Source organism: Sus scrofa, chromosome 11 (genome assembly GCF_000003025.6).
Source record: "Sus scrofa isolate TJ Tabasco breed Duroc chromosome 11, Sscrofa11.1, whole genome shotgun sequence".
NCBI classification, from domain to species: Eukaryota; Metazoa; Chordata; class Mammalia; order Artiodactyla; family Suidae; genus Sus; species Sus scrofa.
The window spans coordinates 76113192-76136279 of record NC_010453.5 but is presented as its reverse complement, the minus strand read 5'-3'; the positions used below and the strand labels follow the sequence as shown (position 1 = coordinate 76136279).

The following is a 23088-nucleotide window of genomic DNA, read 5'->3' as shown; positions in this document are numbered from 1 at the left end:
GAGCCCCGCCCACAAGCCGAGCACGTGGGAGGAGTGAGCCGCGTCCTAGGGATAAAAAATGAGAAATTGGGCCTCTGTGTTGCCCCTTTAGAACCAGAGGAAGAAGCCTCTGGTGAAAAGATGGCTTTAGACTCTCATCTCTGTTTCTAGGAGTCACCTGCTACAGGCACTGGCCTTCAAATCACTCTACAGACCCACTGACATGGGGAGCATCCCTCGCTGGCGTCTGGAAACAGTGCACGGGGCATCCTTCTGCCAGTACGATGGGATAAGGTAACCGAGGGGCCCGGTTTTTAAGCAGGTGTACAGAGGTGCTCAGAGACAGAGGGGCAAGAATTGTTATCCTCATTGACAGTCAATCATAATTTTTCCTCTAGTTACACGTAGACCCAAGTGTCTCTTTTTGCATCTTTGTGAGCCAAGTGGACTTCAGTCTCATCCTGGGCTCAGGTGAAGGCTCTTGTTGGGCTTCTATGTGAGCTATGCCTCCTGGTTCCCCACCTGCCCTGGTCAGGGGCCTCACAGACATGGCTGGGTTTATACAGATCCTGCCACAGGCCCTACCTCCTTCCTCAGCTGAGAGCTTTGGGGTAATATGAGAATTGAAAGCAAATACTTAGCAAAGTGTCTGAAAATAGAAACTATTACTACTCTCTAGAAGTTACACTTGCTTTTGATAACTATTTTCAGTGCCACAATAGTCCACAGATTCATAAAGTGCCATCACAACTATGCATCTTGTGCTTATGTGAAGACTGGGTGAGCAGCTGCGGCCTGAGGGTCAAATCCAGCCCACAGCTTGTTTTTGCAAGTAAAGTTTTACTGGAACACAGGCACATCCATTTGCATTGTCTATGGCCGCTTCCCCACGATCACAGGAGGGTTGAGTGGCTGCAACAGAGACCTCCCGTGGCTCACGAAGCCTAAAGTATTTATGCTCTAGCCTTTTTCAGGAAATGCTGGCCACCTTTTGTGTGAACATCTAAGGGCATATGGTAAACTCTGTCCTCTTGCTCAGACAGATGTATACCTGCAGCCTAAAGTCTTTAGGATAAAACGAGGTTCACCTGTTCTCTCTTGGCACTTGTTATAGCAAAGGACACACAGAAGAATGACTTAAAATGTAGGGACTTCATTAAGATTTGCAGAATCGCAATATCACTAGCCATTAGGTTTTCATCCTAAATATATATTCTGTCACTGTGAAATACAAAAATAAAGGAGACTCTACACCAACTTTGAAAACACGTCATATTTTAGATCTTCATAAAATATGTAGATTAAACAGAGGTATGTTATAAATGAAAATCCAAATCTTTGAAAGCCAGAGAAAAAGCTGTTTGCAGTGATAATCAATAGGATCAATTATCTGGATGTTTTCTCTTTACCCACTATTTTTCCAACTCTATGCTTTTATCATTAGTCTCCGCTTTTAAGAGCGCTCAATAGCCATACATTCTGAGAGGCAAGCGGACTCATTCCCCGGGAAAAGCAATATATCGCAACTCTGCTATTTGATTTAAGGTAAATACATTCCTCAAGCCAGAAGTGATACGGATGTCTTATTTCCAGCTCAAAGGCATCCAACTATTTCATGAAAGGCTATCATAGGCTTCTTTTCTCAGGAATGACAAATGACTCTATCTCACTTACAGCAACTAAAAGCACAAACGATTCTGCGTTTTCGTTCATTGAAGAGGTTGTTAGGAAAATGGGAATCCCGGCAGAACTGCTATTAGGAAAATAATACTAGAGGAGATAGAATTACGTATATATAATTACCCTATATACGAGTAGAGTACCGCCTTTCCATGTAGTACAGAGTTACAGACAGCTGTGTACAGAGCACTAAGGCTCCCGAAGGCAATGGCGCCTGTACGTTTATATTGATATACACATATACGTGTGTATATGTGTAAATTCGGACACACGTTCTGCTTTGTGGGCATACGTTTTTCATAACTGAAAGTACCTACGAATAAAATACCACCCTTGGGTTCGCCCCGGAATCGTCGTAAGGAATGACACTCACCCTGCTGTGGCCTAAATAACTTGGGAAGCCGTATCCATCTTCATCCGTCTTCACGGAAGAGCTTTTTTATATCCATACCGCTAGAGTGGTAGAGGGGTTTTATATTTCTATCTGCTAAAAGCTTAGTTAAATGATGGTTCCTCCCAGGCGCCAAATGAAATGTAACCAGTGTGTAGTGTGGCAAGACCTATTCCTGATTATTCTGGGCATTGGAATGCAGAAGATATTTCAATTACCCCTTTGCTGGTGGCACATTTTATAGGACAATGTAAGGACCGCGTGGCATTTTAACCGCAGGGGAAAGACTTACTTTTCATCACAAATAGAAGATTCTGGGAAAGAGAGTCTTTATTTTTTTCAATTGCTCCAACAATGTCATACATTACCTATAATAAAAGAGAAGAGATAATTACTAATGGTTAAACATGACCAGGAAAGTAATTTCCTTTAAAGAATAACTTGATTCAGCGGCAGCTTTAAATTATTCATAGCAGTGGCGTCTCCGGGTCCTAGTTCTCGCTACAGGCAAGTTCAAAGCTCTCATCTTCGTGCTCTTCTTGTACACGTGGAACCAGGGCCACCTCTCCTCTCCCGAGCCGCAAAGCCCTCCCCGAGTCCTGCGTTTAGGAGAAAGCTGCGGTGACTCCCATCCCTGCAGCCCCTTTATTCTAAAAACTCTCGCCTGCTCAGAAGTGCTCTCACCCAAGTAGAGAGACTTCGTGACCCCTTGGGAAGGAAGTGTGACTTCCGTTTCAGAAATGGAATGGTCTCTGCATTAAAAAAACTAAAAATAGAGCTACCATTGGATCCAGCCATGAAAACCCAGATGAAGCAACGATTCAGAGATACATGCACCCCAACGCTCATAGAAGATCTATGAAAAATAGCTAAGAGGCAACTGGAACATCCATCAACAGAGGAATGGATAAAGAAGATGTGCCATGTGTATATGATGGAATATTACTCAGCCAAAAACAGGGAAATAATGTCATTTGCAGCCACGTGATGGACTAGAAATGCTGGTACAAAGTGAAGCAAGTGAGACAGAGAAAGACAAATACCATATGATATCACTTCTACGTGGAATCTAAAAAAAATGATACAAGGGGACTCATTTATAAGATAGAAACAGACTCACAGACATAGAAAACAAATTTATGATTACCAAAGGGGAAATGAGAGGAGGAGTTTGGGAGTCACATAAACACACTGCCGTATATAAAACCCATCACCAACGAGGACCTACTGCAGAGCACAGGAAGCAGAAATGGTGCAGAACTCCCGAGACACCCTGCACGTTCCCAGATTCTCCAACACGAATTTGGATCAGAAGCCTGGTTGAGCGAAGAGGCAGTGCCAAACAATCAAACAACTTTCACATACGTCTAAACCATCATCTGATGATCCAGTTTGCTCCTACGCCCAATCGCAGCTTACCAACGTCACATGTGTGTCACATATTAGGCACTGTGGGATGTCAACAGTCTCTATGTCATCTAGAGCAGTGGTTCTCAACCAGGGGAGACGGGACACTTGCCAGTGTCTGGAGACGAGTGTTTGTCACCACTGACGGGCTGGATGCTGCTAGACATTGTGCAGTACCCTGGACAGCTCCACAACGACGAATCCTCTGGCCCCAACAGACCATTGGATTGGGGCTAAGACACTTAACCTGCAGGTGTATTAGAGACAGCAGTGCCCGGGAACCACGGACATCCCACTCGGCATCTGTGTGGACTTGGGCAGGTTACTTAATCTCCCACAGTTGATCCTGCAACATAGGATGCCCTTCCATGTGGCTCCAGTCTACACTGCTGGCCAATTCTTTTCATGGGACTCTGATGACTCTGATTCAAAGGCAGGCACACACACACACACACACACATACACACACACACACACACACACACACACACCTGGACTATCTGATTCTCCTCTAACTACATCCCTCATCTGTCTTTTCACCTGTCATGACCCTGCTTTGTGAGGGTCCCTCTCCCTGTATCTTGAGGGTGTGACTAGGGGTTGTTTGCTTTTTCTCTCGTGTCCTCTGGGCAGAGTCAATAAATATTTGGTGAAATGCACAAAAGGTTTTGTTCCACTGTGACCACACACAGTTGACATCACGCTGCCCTTTTTGGCTTAAGACGATGCTGATGAGCCTCTCAGGACCACGAGATCTGTGCTTTGGGGAAGTTCTCATGAATGGCGTCCTGGTTGTACTTGAATAACTAGCAGAAAAAGAGCTAAAGGCCTCCTATTAAAACTAAAGCTCCAAACGTCCCAGTCGGAGACCACATCTGGCGAAGTGGCCTTTCCAGATCATTCAGGACTCGGTCACTCTGCTCTCAGCTGCCACCCACCCCTTCCCACCGCGTCCGTATTTAGGGGATGAAAGGAGAAAAAACATGAAAGTCACACAAGAGAGAGGCCAGGATACATGCTCCCCCCACCCCCGTCTTTACCGAACTGAAACTCAGATGTTTTCCCCTCTTAAGGACTGATGCTGAGTGACAGTATACCTCGGGCGTGTAATAGAGACGTTTGCATGCGCGTGTCCCCGTACAGGTCTTCAGGGAAATGGCCACACAGTCAAAGATTTGCTTTGGAATTCCTCTGCTCAATAAAAGGGCTCTGAGGGAAATGCAGCGTTTTGCTTATGTGTCAGCAGTTTGCAAAGTTCATCTAAATGCTTGGGTGTGGATGTGACCAACAAGGACCGTGTAAAGGCGAGAGCCGCGACCCTGTGCTGCTTTTCTGCCTGTACTTGCTGTAACCCTCTGGCACTGCACTAAGCACAATGAAAAGATAAATTATGTTAGCTGTATACAAAAGCGGGAGCTTAACACGTTCCCCGTGGCCGTGAATCACAATCCATCAAGACACCTCATTTCCTGGGTCCACCAGGATAAGTTACAAAATGCCCAACCAACCGCACACATGAAGGCCGTCAAGCTCATGTGTGCCTGATCTCCAGAGAAACCAGAGTGCAAAGGTCAGGGAGCTGCAGGGACACAGCTCTGTGCAGCATCTCTGGTTTCGGTCCCGGAGTTAAGGCAGGAGCAGCCGGCTTACTCTGCTTGGATGAAAAAGGCACAGAGTCTGCCAGAGCTGCAGCCAGCATCTTAAGGCTGCCGTCTCAGGCCCTGTCCAGATGCTGGCGCACAGGAGGAGGCTGTGCCAGGGCGTGGGAGCTGTGCCCGTCTGAGCACCTGTGCCGTGGCTGGCACCTTTTGCGTTTCTGTGTTCACACATCACCTGTGCAGGAAATGTGCTCTGATTTTCCTCTAACTGCATCCTCGTCTGTCTTTTCTCCGTTATGGCCCTGCTTTGTGAGGGTCCTTCTCCCTGTATCTTAAGGGGAGTGACATGGGGTTGTTCAGTTTTTCTCTCCGCAGCACATGCCGTGTCAACACGCCCATTCCTGGGCCAGGGACTGCATCTGAGCTGCAGCTGTGACCTCTGCAGCTGCAGCAGCACCGGATCCTTAACCCACGGGGCTGGGGATGGAACCTGCATCTCCACAGAGACCTGAGCCCCTGCAGTCAGATTCCTGACCCACTGCTCCACAGCGGGAACTCCAACAGGTGACGTTCTTGATGAACTACAAAAGGTGTGATGAGACGCCTCATCAGGGCCACAAACCTGGGTAGTGTCACGTCCCGCCCGGGAGGATGTGTGTGAGGCGGAGAGGAGAGGGTCCAGCAGAGAGCATCTGGGGTGAACCTGTGGGACCCTCTGGGGAGTAGGGGAGCAGCCAGCCTGGAGAACAGACTCAGTGAGGTCATGCAAAGGGCCTCAAAAGTCCCAGGGCAGCGTCTCAGGGACACGTGAAAGCACCCAAGCCAGGGTCAGCCCTGAACACTGAAAAGAGTCGTGTGGGTGTAACTATGTGGGGGTGAAACAAGAGGACTCGGCCCAAGAACAGAAAGACAACAGGACACCCCGGGTCACGGCGCAGCATCTCCTGTGTCGCTGAGGCATGAGGGGACCTAAGGTCAGCTGAGTTCCTAGTTCTGATGACTCCGGGACTGGAAATGCCTCATCACTGGACTGAACCTGGGGCAGCGCTGAAAGCAAGCAAAGGACTTTGTGTGAGTGCGGAGACAGGAAAGACTGCCACAGCTGCCTGGATGTTTATCTGGTTAAAAGGAAAGGACCAACCCAGCTGAATGTATTTCTAAAAAGCAGTATGAGCCCCCAATAAAAGTTGAATCCTGATGACACCCCCCGAGCTGTGTGTGTTCTTCAGCCACCAGGTGCATGAAGAACCAGAGTGTGAAAATGATCTGGAAAAATCTGATTTTTAAAGGGAAAAGCAGAGTTTAAAGGAGAGACGCCGGGCCGTCAAAAATATTGAATAGAAAACAGGCATGACTGCCCCTGCTTTAGGACTATTATTGACAAGTCAGGATCACCACATTTGATTTTGGACAGTGTGGCACAGCGGCAGTAGGCACGCCTTCAAGGGAAAATACTCACCCACCTCTTTATTGGTAACTCACAGCCACTCCGTCAGTCAGCGTTAGGAGGCTGTTGAAGGAACTCGAGAGAGTGAGGCGGTGACGTGACCTGGGTGCTGGATTCCGGGGTCAGCAGGGGACAGGGTAAGCTGGCACTCGGGCATTAACTGGGTTTCTGATTTTCCCATGAGTTGGAAAGTGGGACACATACGGAAAATGAGTTTTATTTATTTATGCATTTGTTTGACGTCAGCTAAGAGAGAGCGTGTTTGGGAGGTGGCCGGGCCATTTAGTTTCATTAGCGTCTGGGTCTGTTCACATGAAGATGCCACCCAAGTGGAGATATTACAAAGCAGACGTGCAGGTAGGAAGCCCACAGAGAGATAGGATGGAAAGATAGGGGAGCCATCTCATACACAAAACTGAATCATGAGAATATATAAACCCCTAGGAGGAGACACGAAACATTACCATTATGTACAGAGTAGAAATACGTTCATTTATCTATCAAGTTTAGAATTCCTTTCTCCACCGTGTTATTTACATGATGTAAAATAGAATCCCTAGAAAAGAAGCGGTTCGGAGTGACAACTGATAAAAGTGGAAAACTTTGAGATACATTCTTGAAGTCAACCTATCGCATCACGACACATGTAAAGATTGGATTTTCGCAAAAGAACTAAGATCATTTGCAGCAAATGTAAACGGGTCTGATAATTTTTCACGCCTGGTTTCAGCTTTCTATCTGAGGTTTGCTGAAAGAAGTCTGGATTTCATGCCTAGTGGTAAACAGACCTCTCTACAGCATCAATATTTATGAGCAGAGGCTTCTCTTTTTTTACTTTTCCATTAAGTGATTCTATCTAATAGTTTTGGTTGCTTTCATTTTGATTCACTTAAGTTGATAAATACTAACTAACAAAGAAAGTTGTTAGAAGCACATAGTATTATTATGAGTCCTTATCTAGAAATCTTGAATCTGGATGTGGGCATTGAATTGAAACTACCATATCTGAAGTGTATGGGTTCCTTTTTTTTTTTTTTTGTCTTTTTAGGTCCGCACCTATGGCATATGGAGGTTCCCAGGGTAGGGGTCTAATTGGAGCTACACCTGCCAGCCTGTGCCAGAGCCACAGCAACACCAGATCCTTAACCCACTAAGCGAGGCCAGGGATTGAACCCGCAACCTCATGGTTCCTAGTCAGATTCGTTAACCACTAAGCCACAATGGGAACTCCTGGGTTCCTTTTAAGAAGAAGAAGAAAAAAAAAAGCCAATCAACTAACAATAACATACCAAAATTCTAGGAAATATAAAGCTCCCTATTTATAAATATCTTTCAGCACATGACGATAAAAGAGCCAGTTAAATCTCTGAATAAAGAAAATAGTAAGACTCCCTAAATAAGCGCCTGCGTTTTCTCTTGTTAATAAAACCCCAAGAAGGCAACATTTATCAAGTTTACAAAAATTTATGTCAAAGGTGAAACTGATCTAAGCAATGGAGAGCCTGGTAGTTAATTTTTATTTTTCTGAAAGTCTAACCAAGAGGTGAACAAATGCAGATGTAAATTAAGCTCCTTCCATGTGGGTCAAAATATCTTTGTCAAATAACCTTCAATAGCATCAGTCTGGCTTCGCCCAGACGGATTTCCTTGTTATGTCTGAGGATTCTGCCTGGAGAAAAGAAAGAGAGAAATAAATCGGAGGCTCTCTATCGATTAGTCTGTCTCCTTTTTCTGTTGATTTAAAGGTTCACTTTCACAGTCTTCTTGGGCACACCGTGTCTCCCACAAATTTCTGGGGGTGAAGGCCAGCTGACAAGCTCCAGAAGGTGTTCCTGACACAGGCGGCATGGGGAAATTGAACGGGTCCAGACGTCCCCTGCAAACAGGTCACGTAAATCTGTCTAAGGGAAAAGAGGGGGCTTTCGGCATCCATCACCTGGACTCCACGGCAGCATCCATGGGGTAAAGATCCCTCTCCTCTCCGAGAGCTAAGCAGCACCATCAGCCTCAACCCTTACCCTTCACACTTCATTTAGTCCACAACAGGGGTGGATCCTTTTCAAGGAGAAGGGGGAAAAAGATCAGGAATTTTATGGACTGGCCACAAATCAGTCTTCCCTCCCCCATCACTTCTATCAGCAATGTTTTAGCAACTCGGTCATGGAATTTGTAAAGGCTTGTGGAAAGCAGTGACAGGAGGCCAGTGATCAGGTGGCACACGTCTGGGATCAAACCCCGCCCACATAAAGACACTGCTACAGGTACATTATACAAAGGGGCGACACATTTTCATTCTGTCATAACATTACATCTCAGAATATGTATATAAACTGCAGGGAGTACTTGGATCCTCTCTCAAAGGGAAGAGAAATAGTATCTACAGGGAAATAATACTGAAAGGACCTTTAAAAATCCGCAGCAAAATTTCACACACCTGTAAGCTTGATTAAAATAGTAGTCATAAAGCTAAATGGTAAAGACTGTAATTTTTTTACAGAAGTTCTCTTTCATCAAGGTAGAGTCACCCATGACTAAACCACCTGCATGGTGAAAAAACAGAATGTCGCGTTAACATAAGGAACACCACTTATCTAAATATTTTTCTCCTGTAATATCATGGTGTCCTTAGATAGAGAAATATCTCAATTTTCTGCATTTGCCTTCCCCCGAAGTCTTGCAAGTGTGATAGGAAGTGCAAAAACATCAAAATATAACTTGGGCGGGTACATGTTCCCAATCGTCTGCTCAAGTGATATTAATAACATCGTGACAAATACAAATAAGTATTCTCACACTTTTACAAAACATCACTTGACGCAATGTGTGCACTTGTTCCGGATACCAGAGTGAACAAGAATGTTCTGTAACTGCTCAAGGACATTTACCAATAATTTCATTTGAGCAAACGTCACCTGGGCCTCTAACAGTCTCCGTTCCATCAGCCATGGAGTCGATGGTTCTTGAAACACTTTGGGGCTTCCCCATCTGTGGCGGGTGAAAGATGGCTAAAGACGGCGGTGTTCCTGCCCTGGCAGACCTTCAGCAATTGCTGGGGAAACAGGACTCGGATTTGACACAACGTCTCAAAAGCATCTTCCTTGCATTTCCTGTCCACGCAGCAGGGAACCTTCAGAACACACTGACACGGTTCATGACTACGTTGCCGTTCATCGCAGTCTGCACGGGCGTGTTGCCGAGGGTCAGCGCCCCCCCAGAGTCACAACCCTGGTGCCCCGACGTGCTCCAGGGCCTCTCCTCTTTCTCCTGACAGCACAGACTCCATGACTGGAGAAGAGAGACACTAAGAATATCAGCACACAGCCCAGTCGAGGGAGAAAGGCAGAGGGGAGTTCAGAAAAAGGAGCCCTCCTGGCTGGTGGGGGGTTGAATGGGTTGAATTGGGGAACCCGCCCAAATTCACGCCCACGTGGAACCAGAATGTGCTCTCTTTTGGAAGTAAGATCTTTGCGGATGCACTCAGTGAAGACGAGGTCTTGGTGGATGGGGGGGCCTCAACCCCAAGACTGGCATCCTTCAAGAAGGGAGCAGGACCCACAGAGGCACTGGCAGGGAGAAGAAGCAGCACATGGAGGTCGGGCAGAGATGGGGGGGCGGGGTCTACCAGCCAAGGCGCAACCACCAGACGCCGTGAGAGGCCTGGATCGGTGTCTCTCAGAGGCCGCAGAAGGAACCCACCCACCTGCTCACACTTGATCTTAGACCCTGGCCCCCTCCAGAACCGTGAGAAGATAAATTTCTGCTGTTTTAAGCCACCCCGTGTGTGGCACTTTGTTGCGGCCCCCCCAGGGGACCCATACATGGCTGCACGGTGTTGAGCGAGTCACCCAACTGCACCAGGGCCTCCTTAACAGGAGAACAGACACAGGATTGTCACAGAGAAGGGAGGAAAGGGCTTCGGAGGCACTGTGTGAGTTGCAAACTGCCATGCGAGCATCAGGCACGCGATGAGGGAAGGGAGAGCAGTGAAATCTGAATCAGGCGGAGAGCCTGGGCCTTGGGGAGAGGGGTGAGGTTTGGAAGGAAAGAGGAACGGGGCGGAGAGGTGAGGAAACCGCATGAGCAGAAACAGGGCTGCAGAAAGGGAGTCCAAGGAATCCAAGTGGTGAAAAAGACAACCCTACAGTGTCCCCAGTTAAAACTCCTCACGACCTCTCGAACCTGCGAACTTGGAACCCACGAAGGCGCACATGAGTTTCCTGGGGCTGCTGAGGCAACGCCCTCTGAAATCGGGCCACAGAGGATTCCTGGGCGTTCGAGGGGACCCATGTCCCTCGCTTCCTCAGGCTGCTGGTGGCGTCGGGAGTTCCTCGTTCCTATGGCAGCATCTCCCCAGCCTTGGCCTCCTTTTTCTTTCTCAAATCTCCCTCAGCCTCACTCTTTTTTTTTTTTTTCCGTTATCATCTGCCCCGGGCCTGCGGAGTTCCCGGGCCAGGGATCAGATCTCAGCCACAGCTGCCATCTGCACCAAAGCCGTGGCAATGCTGGGCCAGATCCTTCACACCCTGTGCGGGACCGGGGAGAGAACCACTGGCCCCTTGCACCACAGTGGGAACTCCACCTCGGCCTCACTTTTAAGAGGGACACTTGTCACTGGAGTCAGAGCTCAACAGATAATCCGGGGTGGTCTCGGGTCTCAAGATCCTTGATTAATTACACGTGTAAAGACACTTTCCCCAGAGAAGGTCCCATTGCCAGGTTCCAGGAGCGAGCCCAAGGGCCTTCTGGGGGCCATCATTCAACCCACTACTACACTTAAGTGTCTGAAGGGAGGAGGAGGCTAAGACACCAACAGGTCATCGCAGGTAGAACATCACCAGCTGGATGCGTGTACATCTCAAAGCCAGTCATTCAGGGGGGCACTTATCCGAGACCCCAAAAGAATCACTTCATGCTGAAAAAAAAAAATGACCACAGGAAACAACTACCTGACAAAGACTCACGAGCAGCCACCGAGGAGGGTCAAATACGTAAGTGCCATGTATTTATAACCACTCATTTGGCCCTATATTTCCATGAAGGTAACTGTGTTATTTCAGATTGCTTTCCTGTCTCTTCATCTAGTCCCTTTTCTCACATAAAACTGTAGGAACTTCAAAGTACTATTTCCCATGAGAGTTTAGTTCAGAATCACCGTCACAGAAATGTAACTTTCCTAAGAGCTGATGTCTTTTGCCAAATCATCATTCTTATTTCCTCCAAGATTTTTAATTTTCAAAGCCAATAAAATTAGACACCCGTCTGGATTTAATGCTTATCTATCATTTAAATCACCAAAGGAAGTTTAAGAGCAATCCCTGAAACAGGTAATCCTGTGTATGATTTAAAACCTGCTAAAACAAATAACAACAATAAAAAACACAGCTCACAGCCTTCTTTAATTCAGATGCATGCTCATTAATGAGACCCGGTTAATATTTCATGCACAGCCTCTTCCCATTTACATTAAAATAGTTCTGTAATGGAGATTGGGAAATACACCATGCTCCTACGAGTAATGAAAAATTCAAATGTGTTTAGGGAAGATCATCAGCTATAATTCAAATGATGTTGCTTAAACATTTCTAAAAGGACCTCTGAGCCTCTGCTCCAAGGGAAGTTCACAAGCATGGCTGGCTCTCTTAGAGCAGAACAGGCAGATGTGTGGGTTCCCGGGGGTGGGGGGGAGGCCAGAGTCAACCATCCCTATGAGATGCAGTAAGCATTCACTAATAAAGCGAAGGAAACCGCCATGGAGGAGCAGGGGCGATGCAAGGATGGTCCAGCTCATCCACCCGGCCGAAGAAGAGGCTGCAGCATGTGTAAGGGCCCGCTGCCGTCGGAGTCTCCTGGGGAATCAACGTTCTCACCCACGAGCTATTCAGGATTGCTCATCCTGCTGCCCAAAGCAGAGCCTGCCCCCTGACTCGAAGCAAATCGGCTCTTTGCTACATCTCTTGATTTATAAAACGCAGGGTGTCTTGCTTTTCTTGAAAATGCAGTAGCTCAGAATTTAAGGATATGTGGCTGCGTCTGATGATGAGACTGGCATATGGCTTGACATACTGCCACAAATTACATAGAATCTATACTGTACCATGAATGAGTCCCTGGGGAGTCCTTGGGCTAAGCCTCATTAGCACTTCTCCGTGAAATGAAAGACTTTTATAAAACCACAAAATTGACTCCAATTATGGAAAATCCTGCGTTCAAATATAAAGGTGCTTTTACAGAAAATTTCACGGTTCCACGGGGTTTTTTCAGCGACTGGCTTTCTCGGCTTTGCCTTATTTGCTATCAGGACTCAGGAAACTTATTACATTCACGCAAACTCTTCACTATTTTTCCCCCGATTTTCTTAAAATAATTGAAACTGAAATTTCCTTAAGTGCTTGTGCATTACTTTTCTAATACAAACAGAAAATAATTAACAAGCAAAATACTTTTCTAAAGCTTGGTACCTTTCAGTTTCAGGTATGAGCCTTTACTGAACACCTAGTAAATCTCCAAGACGTAAAACAGACATCCAGGCAGGCTCACATATACTGACCAAAGACAGCTTCCAAGACACTTACTGATTTCCACGATCATTAGTTATACCTTATTGTAATTTTTCAACTAAACTCTATGAATCCAATAAATTCTTTTTGAAAATTATCAATACATTATTTATTCATCAAATATTATTGGTACATTTTATATGCTACACACTCTCCCAGGTACTGGGAATATCAAAGAACATAGAAACAAAGATACTTGCATACAGAGTTCCCCTGTGGCTCAGCAGGTTAAGGATCGGGAGTTGTCACTGCAGCAGCTCAGGTCGCTGCTGTGGTGCAGCTTTGAGCCCTGGCCCAGGAACTTCCACATACCATGGATGTGGGCCAAAAAAGAGGAAGAAGAAGAAGAAGAAGAAGCAGCAGCAGCAGCAGCAATACTTGCATAATAAAATGTCTATGGACATATGAATGCATAAAGAAGATGCGGTACATATACACAATGGAATATTACTCAGCCATAAAAAATGAAATAATGCCATTTGTAGCAACAAGGATGGACTGAGAGATTATCATACTAAATGAAGTAAGTCATAGAAAGATAAATATGTTATCACTTGGGTGGGCAATCTAAAAAAAAGGATATAGATGAACTTATTTTCAAAACAGAAATAGACTCACGGACATAGCAAACAAACTTATGGTTGATAAGGGGAAAGGAGGGGTAGAGAGCTGAGGTTAAGACAGAGATAACTTAGGAGTTTGGGATTAACATATATATAAAATTGGTAAACAATAAGGATCTCCTATATTGCACAGGGAACTGTGCTCAATATCTTATAATAATCTACAATGGAAAAAACCTGATAAAGAATATATATATATATATATATTTGTGTGTAACTGAATCAATCTGCTGTATGCCTGAAACGAACACAATGTAAATTAAATATACCTCAATAAAAAATTCTGACATGAAAGTTTTCTTCAACTGAAAAATATTCCAGGGAATTGCCATTTTGGCTCAGCAGGTTATGAACCTGACTAGTATCTGTGAGGATGTGGGTTTGATCCCTGGCCTCCATCAGTGGGTTAAAGATCCGGTGTTGCCATGAGCTGTGGTGTGGGTCACAGACACAGCTCAGATCCCGCGTTGCTATGGCTGTGAAGTAGGCCGGCAGCTGCAGCTCCAATTTGACCCTAGCCTGGGAAATTCCATGTGGCACAGGTGCGGCCCTTAAAAAAAAAAGGAAAAGAAAAAGAAAAATATTCTAACACTCTAATGCTGTTTTATTATGCAAGTATCTTTTTTCTATATTCTCCAATCAATTCTTAATATAAAGAATATAATATAGATTTTAAAAAAACTGACTACAAGACTAAATGATTGTTACCGTTCTAAAAACATGCTAAAGGCTACATGTTCAAATATCAAAGATTGTTAATAATGTTCTGGGAACATGTATTTGTATTTATAAAAATATCTATTTAAATTTATAAAAAATCACCCACTGACTTACGCCCCACATCCAATAACCACTCATGCCACCCCAAGGCAAACACCTGCTAGAACTTCTCGTGAGATAGCCCGCCTAGGCCCACTTCCCACTGACACGACTCTTCTTTTCTCTTGGTTTCTGTCACACTTTCCTGTCCTACTAAGATCTCCCTCCCTCTTCTCCATGTTCTTCTGGGTGATATAATGGGGCGCACATTTCCAAAAATATGACTATGTTTCTAAAAACGACCCGCTCCCAGCATCAAGTATGTCCAGCAGCTTACAGGGATTTCCATTAAAACCCTCAGATGCAAAACATCGCCACCTGAATAGCCTTCTCGCCCACAGGCCTCCGTCCCCAGGATTTCCTCTCTTGGTGGGCATAAGACAGTCCTCCCTCGGCGGGCCACGGGGTGAGACACCCTAAACAGAGCAACTCTGGGGGCCAGAGATTCAACAGCCGAAGAAGTAAGTGCAGATGAGAGCTGGACGGAGACCACGTGGGATGTGCATTTACGCCTTTAGGGATGGACCAAAACTGACCGTGTCAAGAAGACAAGGGGAACACGTCCAGCTTGAGTGTGAGGGGCTTTACGTGGGGTGGGAAACAGCCGGTGGGTTAGAAGGAATAACCTGAGGTTACTGTACAAGCGAATTGCGGCACGTTAAGAGGTTTTGCACGAGCGAATTGCGGCACGTTAAGTCTTGGAGCAAGTGGCCGGGGTGAGCCTGCAGAAGCTGGATCTGAACTTAGCCTAAGCAGTGTGACATGTCTCAGACAGCTAAGAGGTGGTCCTTGAAGGTTCAGAAGCAAGGAACGTGGTTTACAAAGCTGATTAGGAATTGGAGACAGATGGGAGAAGAGCTTTCTTTGTTAGGCTGATGAACTTTTAGGGAAGTAATTTTTTTTTTTTTTTTTTTGGTCTTTTCAGGGCTGCACCCGAGGCATATGGAGGTTCCCAGACTAGGGGTCGAATCGGAGCTTTAGCCACTGGCCTACACCACAGCCACAACAACCCCAAATCCAAGCCATATCTTTGACCTACACCACAGCTCACGACAATGCCGGATCCTGAACCCACTGAGCGAGGCCAGGGATTGAACCCACGTCCTCATGGATGCTAGTCGGGTCCGTTAACACTGAACCACACTGGGAACTCCAAGAGAAGAAATTTAACACTAGAACCTATATTCAATAAAAGTAAACTCAGAGGGCCACTGTTTGTTTGATTTTGAAACCATCCCATGGTTCAGAGCAGAGCTCTTGTGTTAAACCCAAGTCTCTTTGGCTGGGATTCGGTTCCAAATCTGGAAACTCTCTGAGAAGAATCCTACGGCAGGCGTCATCACCCACACCCTGGAGAGGCCAAGTCCTTACCCGCGAAAAGGAAATGGCAGAGGAGGAGACGTTCTGTGGGCTGTTCGCCCAGGGTCAGTCATCAAACCTCCAAAACGTGAAACTCTTTAAGGCTTTGCCCTAAGGCCTCCGGTCCGCTGGCGCATCCCGTGAGCGCCTCGGACCTTTGAACTCACCCTGCCCGCGTAGTGCATCACCGTGAAGGCTGCACCCTGGTCCTTGACGGCAAGGTTCCCGTTGCCATCCTTCACCGGGGAATAGACGGCGTTCGTGTTTGAGGATTCTAGAAGACTCTGTAGCTTTTTAGGAAGGGTTGGCTCCATGGACCACATCATTTGACTTTCTTCATCCAATAAAGAGAGAAATCCAGAAGGCTTCTGAAAGTGAAGAAGAGAGAGGCGTTTCTTCTATGACTCAGTGGGATACTTCTGCTGTTCTTCATGCAAATAACAGGAGGCTCATTGTGTCCACGTGAACACTCAGAACATGAGCTGCCCTCTGCTTTCAGTGCCCGTCCATCGGTGCTCACTGTTGCCTGCCCCCCTCTAGCAAAGCTCAGGGGTGATGTGGGCCCTCCGGAGTCTTTACCGATTAGAGGAATTAATAAATTACTAAAAGAGGGTATTCTGATGTCCTCAGAGCATTGGCGTTATTAAAATGGCTAATCTGATCTTAAGAAAAATAAAATTTCCAACTACAGAAAAGTGGTTAGAGGAAACACATAAAGCACACTTCATACTTCTGATGGGCCAAGGAACAGACCCCCCCCAAAATGCACAATGATATTAATCATAAGAAAGGTAGCAAAATCCCACGCAGCAGGAAGTGGAAGGGACGGTGTGATATTCCAGTCTCCAGACCTACAGCAAAGGACGTGCGATGCTCTGACTTGGAGAACTCAAACTAGGAGGCTGGTAGTTAACAGCTGCCTCACCAGGAAACTAATGGCTACGGTCGGCAACAATTTGAAATTAATCTCATGAGCAGAAAAACGCGGCTTAAAAAGCCTTTCCCACGTTTTCCCAACCACAGACCCCGTTCTGCCCACGAGCTTTAGGCGTCAGCCGGGAGACTGCTTGCTCAGGGCTGCCCTGTCCGTCTTTTCTCTCCTGGGTCCCTAGGAAAGATCCTGTGTGGGCACGTCAACTCCACCTTTGAAAACATAGTACATGTATATTATTTATTTACATTATCCTGCCATAAACCCGGATTCTTCACATGGACTCAGTGGGCTTTTGGGAGTGTGAACACCGGAAAAAAAATTCTCAGAAAGTGGAGGAGCTCAGTCTTGCCTCCTAGAATGATGTCAGTTTGTATTCGACCTGAGGCCACCCAACTCTCCACCACAGGCCTTTCCGATGTCATTTATGTGACCGATAGAGGATCACTGCTTGTGTGACTGAAATAGTCCAGTTGGTTTAAGCCCTCGGGGGTCTCCTGCTCATAGCAGAGAGCATTCAAACTGTATGCAGATGTCTGAGGGCTGCAAAGGCTGACATCATTCTGATGCTGCCCACAGGGAATAACGGTTGAAACTGCCAGCGGTGGAAAAGGACCTGTGCCCCAGGTCGGGCACCGGAGGGCAGCCTTTGGAGATATTTGGCATCTATGATGGTAGTGCCAGAAGGAGGGGCTGGATAGGTTCCCTGGAAGGGAAAACAAGAACCAATGCCTGAGGTAGAAACTAGCGCTAGGAAGCAACTGGGAATGCCTGCAAAAAGCACGTCCACCTCCCTCAGCAAGTTACCTGGATGGGTAATACCTGGAGAGACTCTGGCCTCCCGTGCAAAACTATTTTTGATAAGGAAATTTGGAGAAGAAAGTCCACTGTGTGTACACCAAAAGATGTGCAGAGTAGCCAAGGACTCCATGAAGAGCCCAGAGATTAAAAAACATAATAAAATAAAATAAAATAAAATAAAATAAAATAAAATAAAATAAAATAAAATAAAATAAAATAAAATAAAATACAGGTGTGCAAACTGGATGGGTACAGGCCCTAAAAGATAACAGTCAAGGTGGGACGTGTGCTGAGGACTGGTCTTGCCTGCGATGTGTTAAAAATCAGAAAGTCTTTATTTTGCGTGTAGCAACCTATTTGCCGCCGAGTGAGGAGAGTGTGGATGTCATGCCCTTCACCTGTCACTTGAGTTTGGTGTCACGGCCTCCCTGCCCACTGCCCCACTCGCACATCCAGCCACACACAGCAGAAGGGTAAATGGGCTATTTACAGCTGTCGCAAGTGTGTCCACATTTCAAGAGCGGTGACAAACCTTTTCTTGGAGGTGAGAGGTTTTGCTTTAATGGGTGTTTGAGTGACTCAGAGCCAGGCCTCAGTGAGCGTAAGGAGTGGGCCAACTGGAAAAGAGCTGAGCCTCTCCCTCCAAGGCAAGAGGGTGATTTCCAAGGAGGGGGTGTCGGTTACTCGCAAGATACATAGATGCAGACGTAATTTGCATCTTTATTACATATCATTTGCATCCATCTTTTTTAGACATCATTTGTATCTTCTCAAAAATTTAAAATTTGCGTGTGTGATGTTTTCTTGCTATTCAGTGTAAAGTCATGAAAGAAAAGGGGGGAATCAGACGTACAGACGTGGAGAACTCGCTCAAGGGTCTGAAGAAGAAGAAAATGGGAAATGAGTCCTAAAAAACGAGAAAAGGCCTTCCGTTCTTTCCGAACGGGAGCTTGGGAGAGACCGAATTGCCCTGCTGTGTGTGAAAGGTTATCACGGGGCGTCTCACCCCGACAGCAGGTGCATCAAGGACAGAGAGCAGCAAAAGGCACTGCGCACGTGGGGGACTCACTCAGAATGTGGATCGACCCCTGGCCTCGGGGACCTAAACAGACGCATGATCACTGGACTATAAAGACAGCCCATGTTCTGCAAAAATTCTGGAGCTCGTGAGCCGCGGAGGTTCCGCCTGTTAGAGAGGAAACAGGGAGCTCGGTCTGGTTGCAGGCCATGTGCTTTCTGCCTGGTGTGAGGACCCACGTGTTCCCAGGTGAAAAGGCCCGTTTCCTACACAGGGTACGTCCTTTCACTGCATTTGGGGTATCAACCGCCTCCATGTCCAATTCATGCAAACGAGGGCCTTGCGATTGAAATTTCACACCCAGAATGGGCCCCGAGCTGACAACCAAAGAGGCGAAGGACCTCCGTTCTTCCGGCCCCTGCTGAGCAGTCAAGGAGGAGGCGACCGGCTGGAGCGAGCAGGGGGTGGGGGGCCCACGGCTTTGTATATACAGCTGTCAACACAGTCTCCAACCCTAAACATAGATGAATTACATAGTGTGTGTGTCATGATGAGCAAGGGCCTTTCTGGAGGCAGAGAGAACTTCTGTGATTCAAACAAGGCCTGTGGACAAGTTGGTGGCAGAAAAAAAGAACATTTTACGCCTCAAGAGAATGAAAGCAATAATTTACAGGTGTGCATGTATGCAAATAAAGGGTTGACAGGTATCCTGGAGAGGAGAGCTAGATGACATCATTTCTACACAATGTCCAAGTATTTTAGAAACATCACTGGGAAGTCTATAACACGTCTTAGAGTCGGGAGAGATGGCTGTTTGTAGGATTGATTTTTGTTTGTACGATGGCGATAGTGAGGCGAAGGATATTGCCTTGTAAGGTAGAAACAATAAAAATAAGTACACAGCTGCAGACGTGCTGCGGTTGTATGTACATATATACGCATTTTTTTTCTGCCAGTGTTTTTCCATATTTAAACTTAGAAATTTGGAGGTAAGATGGTGTCGAATTTATGATCTTGCCAGTCTAAGTATGATTTGATAAAATATATTTGCACAATGGTATTTGTCAACTATGCCAAAAGGAGAGTTTTGGTGACATAACCATGAGATATTTTTTGTAACCACTGAATACTTTTTTAACAAAACGATCTGATATTTCTCGTCCCTTCAATCAATGGTAATCCCTCAAATGCCCTTTCGGAAAAAGATTATGTGCTTCTCCATCAATACTGAAAGGTGGTAAATTATAAACTCCCAAGTTTCAAATATCCCCACAATAAGGCCCCTGGAATGAAAATGCTTTGTCTCCGGTATATTTAAAAGCATGTACCCTGTAAAGTATCTAATTATATTGTATGGATACCTGGAAAAAAAAATCCAAAACTCCAGTCTGGTTACCAAGAGAATAAGCTGTTTCCATGGGAACGCCCTCTTGAACACAGTCTGTTTGCTCCTGCAGGAACAGCACTTCGTGGATATAGTGGTGCAACTTCTCATTGGTCATGTTGACACAGAGCTATTGTGGGGAAAAGAAAAACAATTCAGAGGTGATCTGGCTTGCAGGTCCATCGTTCCTTGGCACATTTCAGACGGGTGGAACATGGACCCAAGAGCATCCAAGACCAGTTCGTGGATCCAGAGACTGTGCGCCAGTCGGCACTGAGAAGCCAAGAGCTTCCCCTGGTGCTGCTGAGGCTGTACCGTCTGACCATGCACTTGAACGTGAGCATGTTAAAATCAACAGGGAGTAGCATTACATTACCTTACAAAGCAGGGGTCTAAAATACCTTCGCACGTGTAAAAACTACTTCCGAGAGGAAATTACATTTGGGTTCTCCTCCACAAGGGAGGATAAAAGCTACATTTTAATGAGAAACCAGAGAAAGAGGAGTGTTTCTTGCCTCCTCGTTTCTGCTGCAAAAAGAACATGGGGTTCCTTCTAGAAAGAATACCCATCTAAGCATTTTGTTGCAGAAACTAGTTTCTTTATCAGGAATTTTTCACATTCCTCCAATAGGAATTGATCTCTTGCACCAGACCTTCCCATCAAGAAGCAAATGTGTGATTTCTCATTCTTATGTTTATTTTTTATTGAACGTTAGAGTCTTTAAAATCTGTAGTGGTTACAATTTTCAAAAGCTTCACACATGATTTCGTGTAATCCCATCATAACCCTTTCTTTCCCCTAGCCCTATGCTGCCTTCCCTCTCCCCACTGAGAACCACTAACTTGTTCTCCATATCTGTATCTGCTTCTGTTTTGTTTAATTCACTAGTTTACTGTATTTTTTTAGATTCCACATAAAAGTGATACTATACAGCATTTGTCTTTGTCTGTCTTATTTCACTTAGTATAACGCCCTCCAAGTCCATCCATGTCGTTGCAAATGGCCCATTTTCATTCTTTTTTATGGCTCAGTAATATTCCACCATATATATATATATATATATATATATATATATATATATATATGCCACTTATCCATTACCTATTCATCTGTCGACATCTTGGCAACTGTCAATATTGCAACTATGAACTAATGCGACCAATGGGGTACAGGTATCTTTCTAAATCAGTGTTATTTGACTTTGTAGATATATGTCCAGGAGTGAGACTGCTGAGTCATACGGTAGCTCTAGCTTTAGTTTTTTGAGAACCTCATACTGTTTCCCTAGTGGCTGTATCAGCTGAGCTAAGAACTAACTCATCCTTGGCCCGTCTCTAATGTCCAGGGGCCTGGAGGGACCGGGGGTCATTGGGACCCGGTTCCAGCTACTTAGCTACAGCCTCTTGGAGGATGTGGGAGGGGGGTTGTGCTTTCAGGTGGCCCCGTCTCCTCTCTGCCCGCCTTTATCCTCATATTTAATTAAACAAGACTTTTTAACCCTCTCCCCCAATAAAGTTAAAAATAAAATAAGAACTGGCACATTTCTGTTGTCTTGGAAGTCGTTTTCAAACCTAAAGATCTGGAGAGAATTTGTTCAAATTTGGAATATCCCTCATTGCATCACCTCTTTCTCCTACCACACCACCCAGGGTCTCTGGAACTTTCTTCCTTCTCTCGGATTTGGCCAGGAGTAAACCCAACTTTTCCTCTCTGCCCCTTCGACAACCAGATTTCATGAGATTTATGCAAAGCTGGAAGGTCTTTAAGTTTAAAGAGAATTTTTTTTTTTTGGTCTTTTTAGGGCTGCACCTGCAGCATATGGAAGTTCCCAGGCTAGGGGTGGAATGGGAACTATAGCTGTCATCCTACACCACAGCCACAGAAACTTGAGATCTGAGCCGTGTCTGCAACCTGCACCACGGTGCACGGCAACACCGGATCTTTAACCCACTGAGCGAGGCCAGGGATCAAACCCTCATCCTCATGGGTCCTAGTCGGGTTCGTTAACTGCTGACCCACGAAGGGAACTCCCAAAATGTTTCTTAAATACACTCACGCTTTTGCTGATCTATTCTCTGAATACAAAAACATTAAAAAAATAGCCACTTCATTTGAGAACACACCATATAGAACATTTAATGTTATGCACTTGGTGGTTAAGGCAAAAGCAGTTTGAATGTGGACACAGACCCATATATTCTGCACATCATAGCTGGCAAAGGAAGGGATGGAATTCGGTATCCAAATAGCATCTGAGAAATCATTCCTTCCTTGGTCCTAAAACAACCTGGCAATTCATCCCCTGAATTGTCCCATCAAGGCTACGTGACATCAGTAGCCGGAGATCTATGTTTATCTTATCTAGGGTGTATAAATCTCTAGGATGATTCTGGGAAGGTTGTTCCTATAAAACTGTGTCGCATCTGCCCGCAGTCGTAACCCTACTGTGAAAAGAATACATTATCTTGTCGCTATCATTTTAAACATAAGTGAAAAACAGAAATTTCTGAAAATGGTGGTTGGAGTTAAAAATGAAAAAGTTAAACATTTCACTCGGCTTAAAAAAAGAGTAATTTGAGGAGTTCCTTTTGTGGCTCAGCAGTAACCAACATAGTATCCATGAGGATGCGGGTTTGATCCCTGGCCTTGCTCAGTGGGTTAAGGATCAGACATTGCCATGACCTGTGTGTGGTGTAGGTCGCAGACTCGGCTCAGATCCCCAGTTGCAGTGGCTGTGGTGTAGGCGGGTAGCTGTGGCTCCAATTCGACCCCTGGCCTGCGAACTTCCATATACCACAGATGCAGCCCTGAAAAAATAGGAATATGAGGTGTGACCCCAAACTAATAATGTGATCCACCAACCTGATCAATCATACTGGGATGATTTCTTTACCAAAGATTAATAAATGCTCTAAAAAGATTTCTTAAATTTGGAGAGAAATATTTCCAGTAAATGTACAGAAATTAAAGGACTCCATTATGGAATTAAACCAGTGGGAAAGATTCCCTTTGATTAGATGATATACACAATTGTAATTTTTCAAACTTTTGATACTAAAATATGCACTGAGTCATTGACAAAGCACGAATAGA

General features: G+C 45.5%; 1 protein-coding gene across 1 annotated transcript in view; it reads right to left on the bottom strand.

The window, feature by feature from the left end:
* The window catches only part of MYO16 (myosin XVI), a 532176-nt gene that overhangs the window by 135679 nt on the left and 373409 nt on the right, over nucleotides 1–23088 (bottom strand). Inside the window, 3 exon segments of the mRNA XM_021065905.1 lie at nucleotides 2343–2418; nucleotides 16028–16228; nucleotides 19972–20124. Coding sequence (XP_020921564.1) covers nucleotides 2343–2418; nucleotides 16028–16228; nucleotides 19972–20124 — 430 coding nt within the window.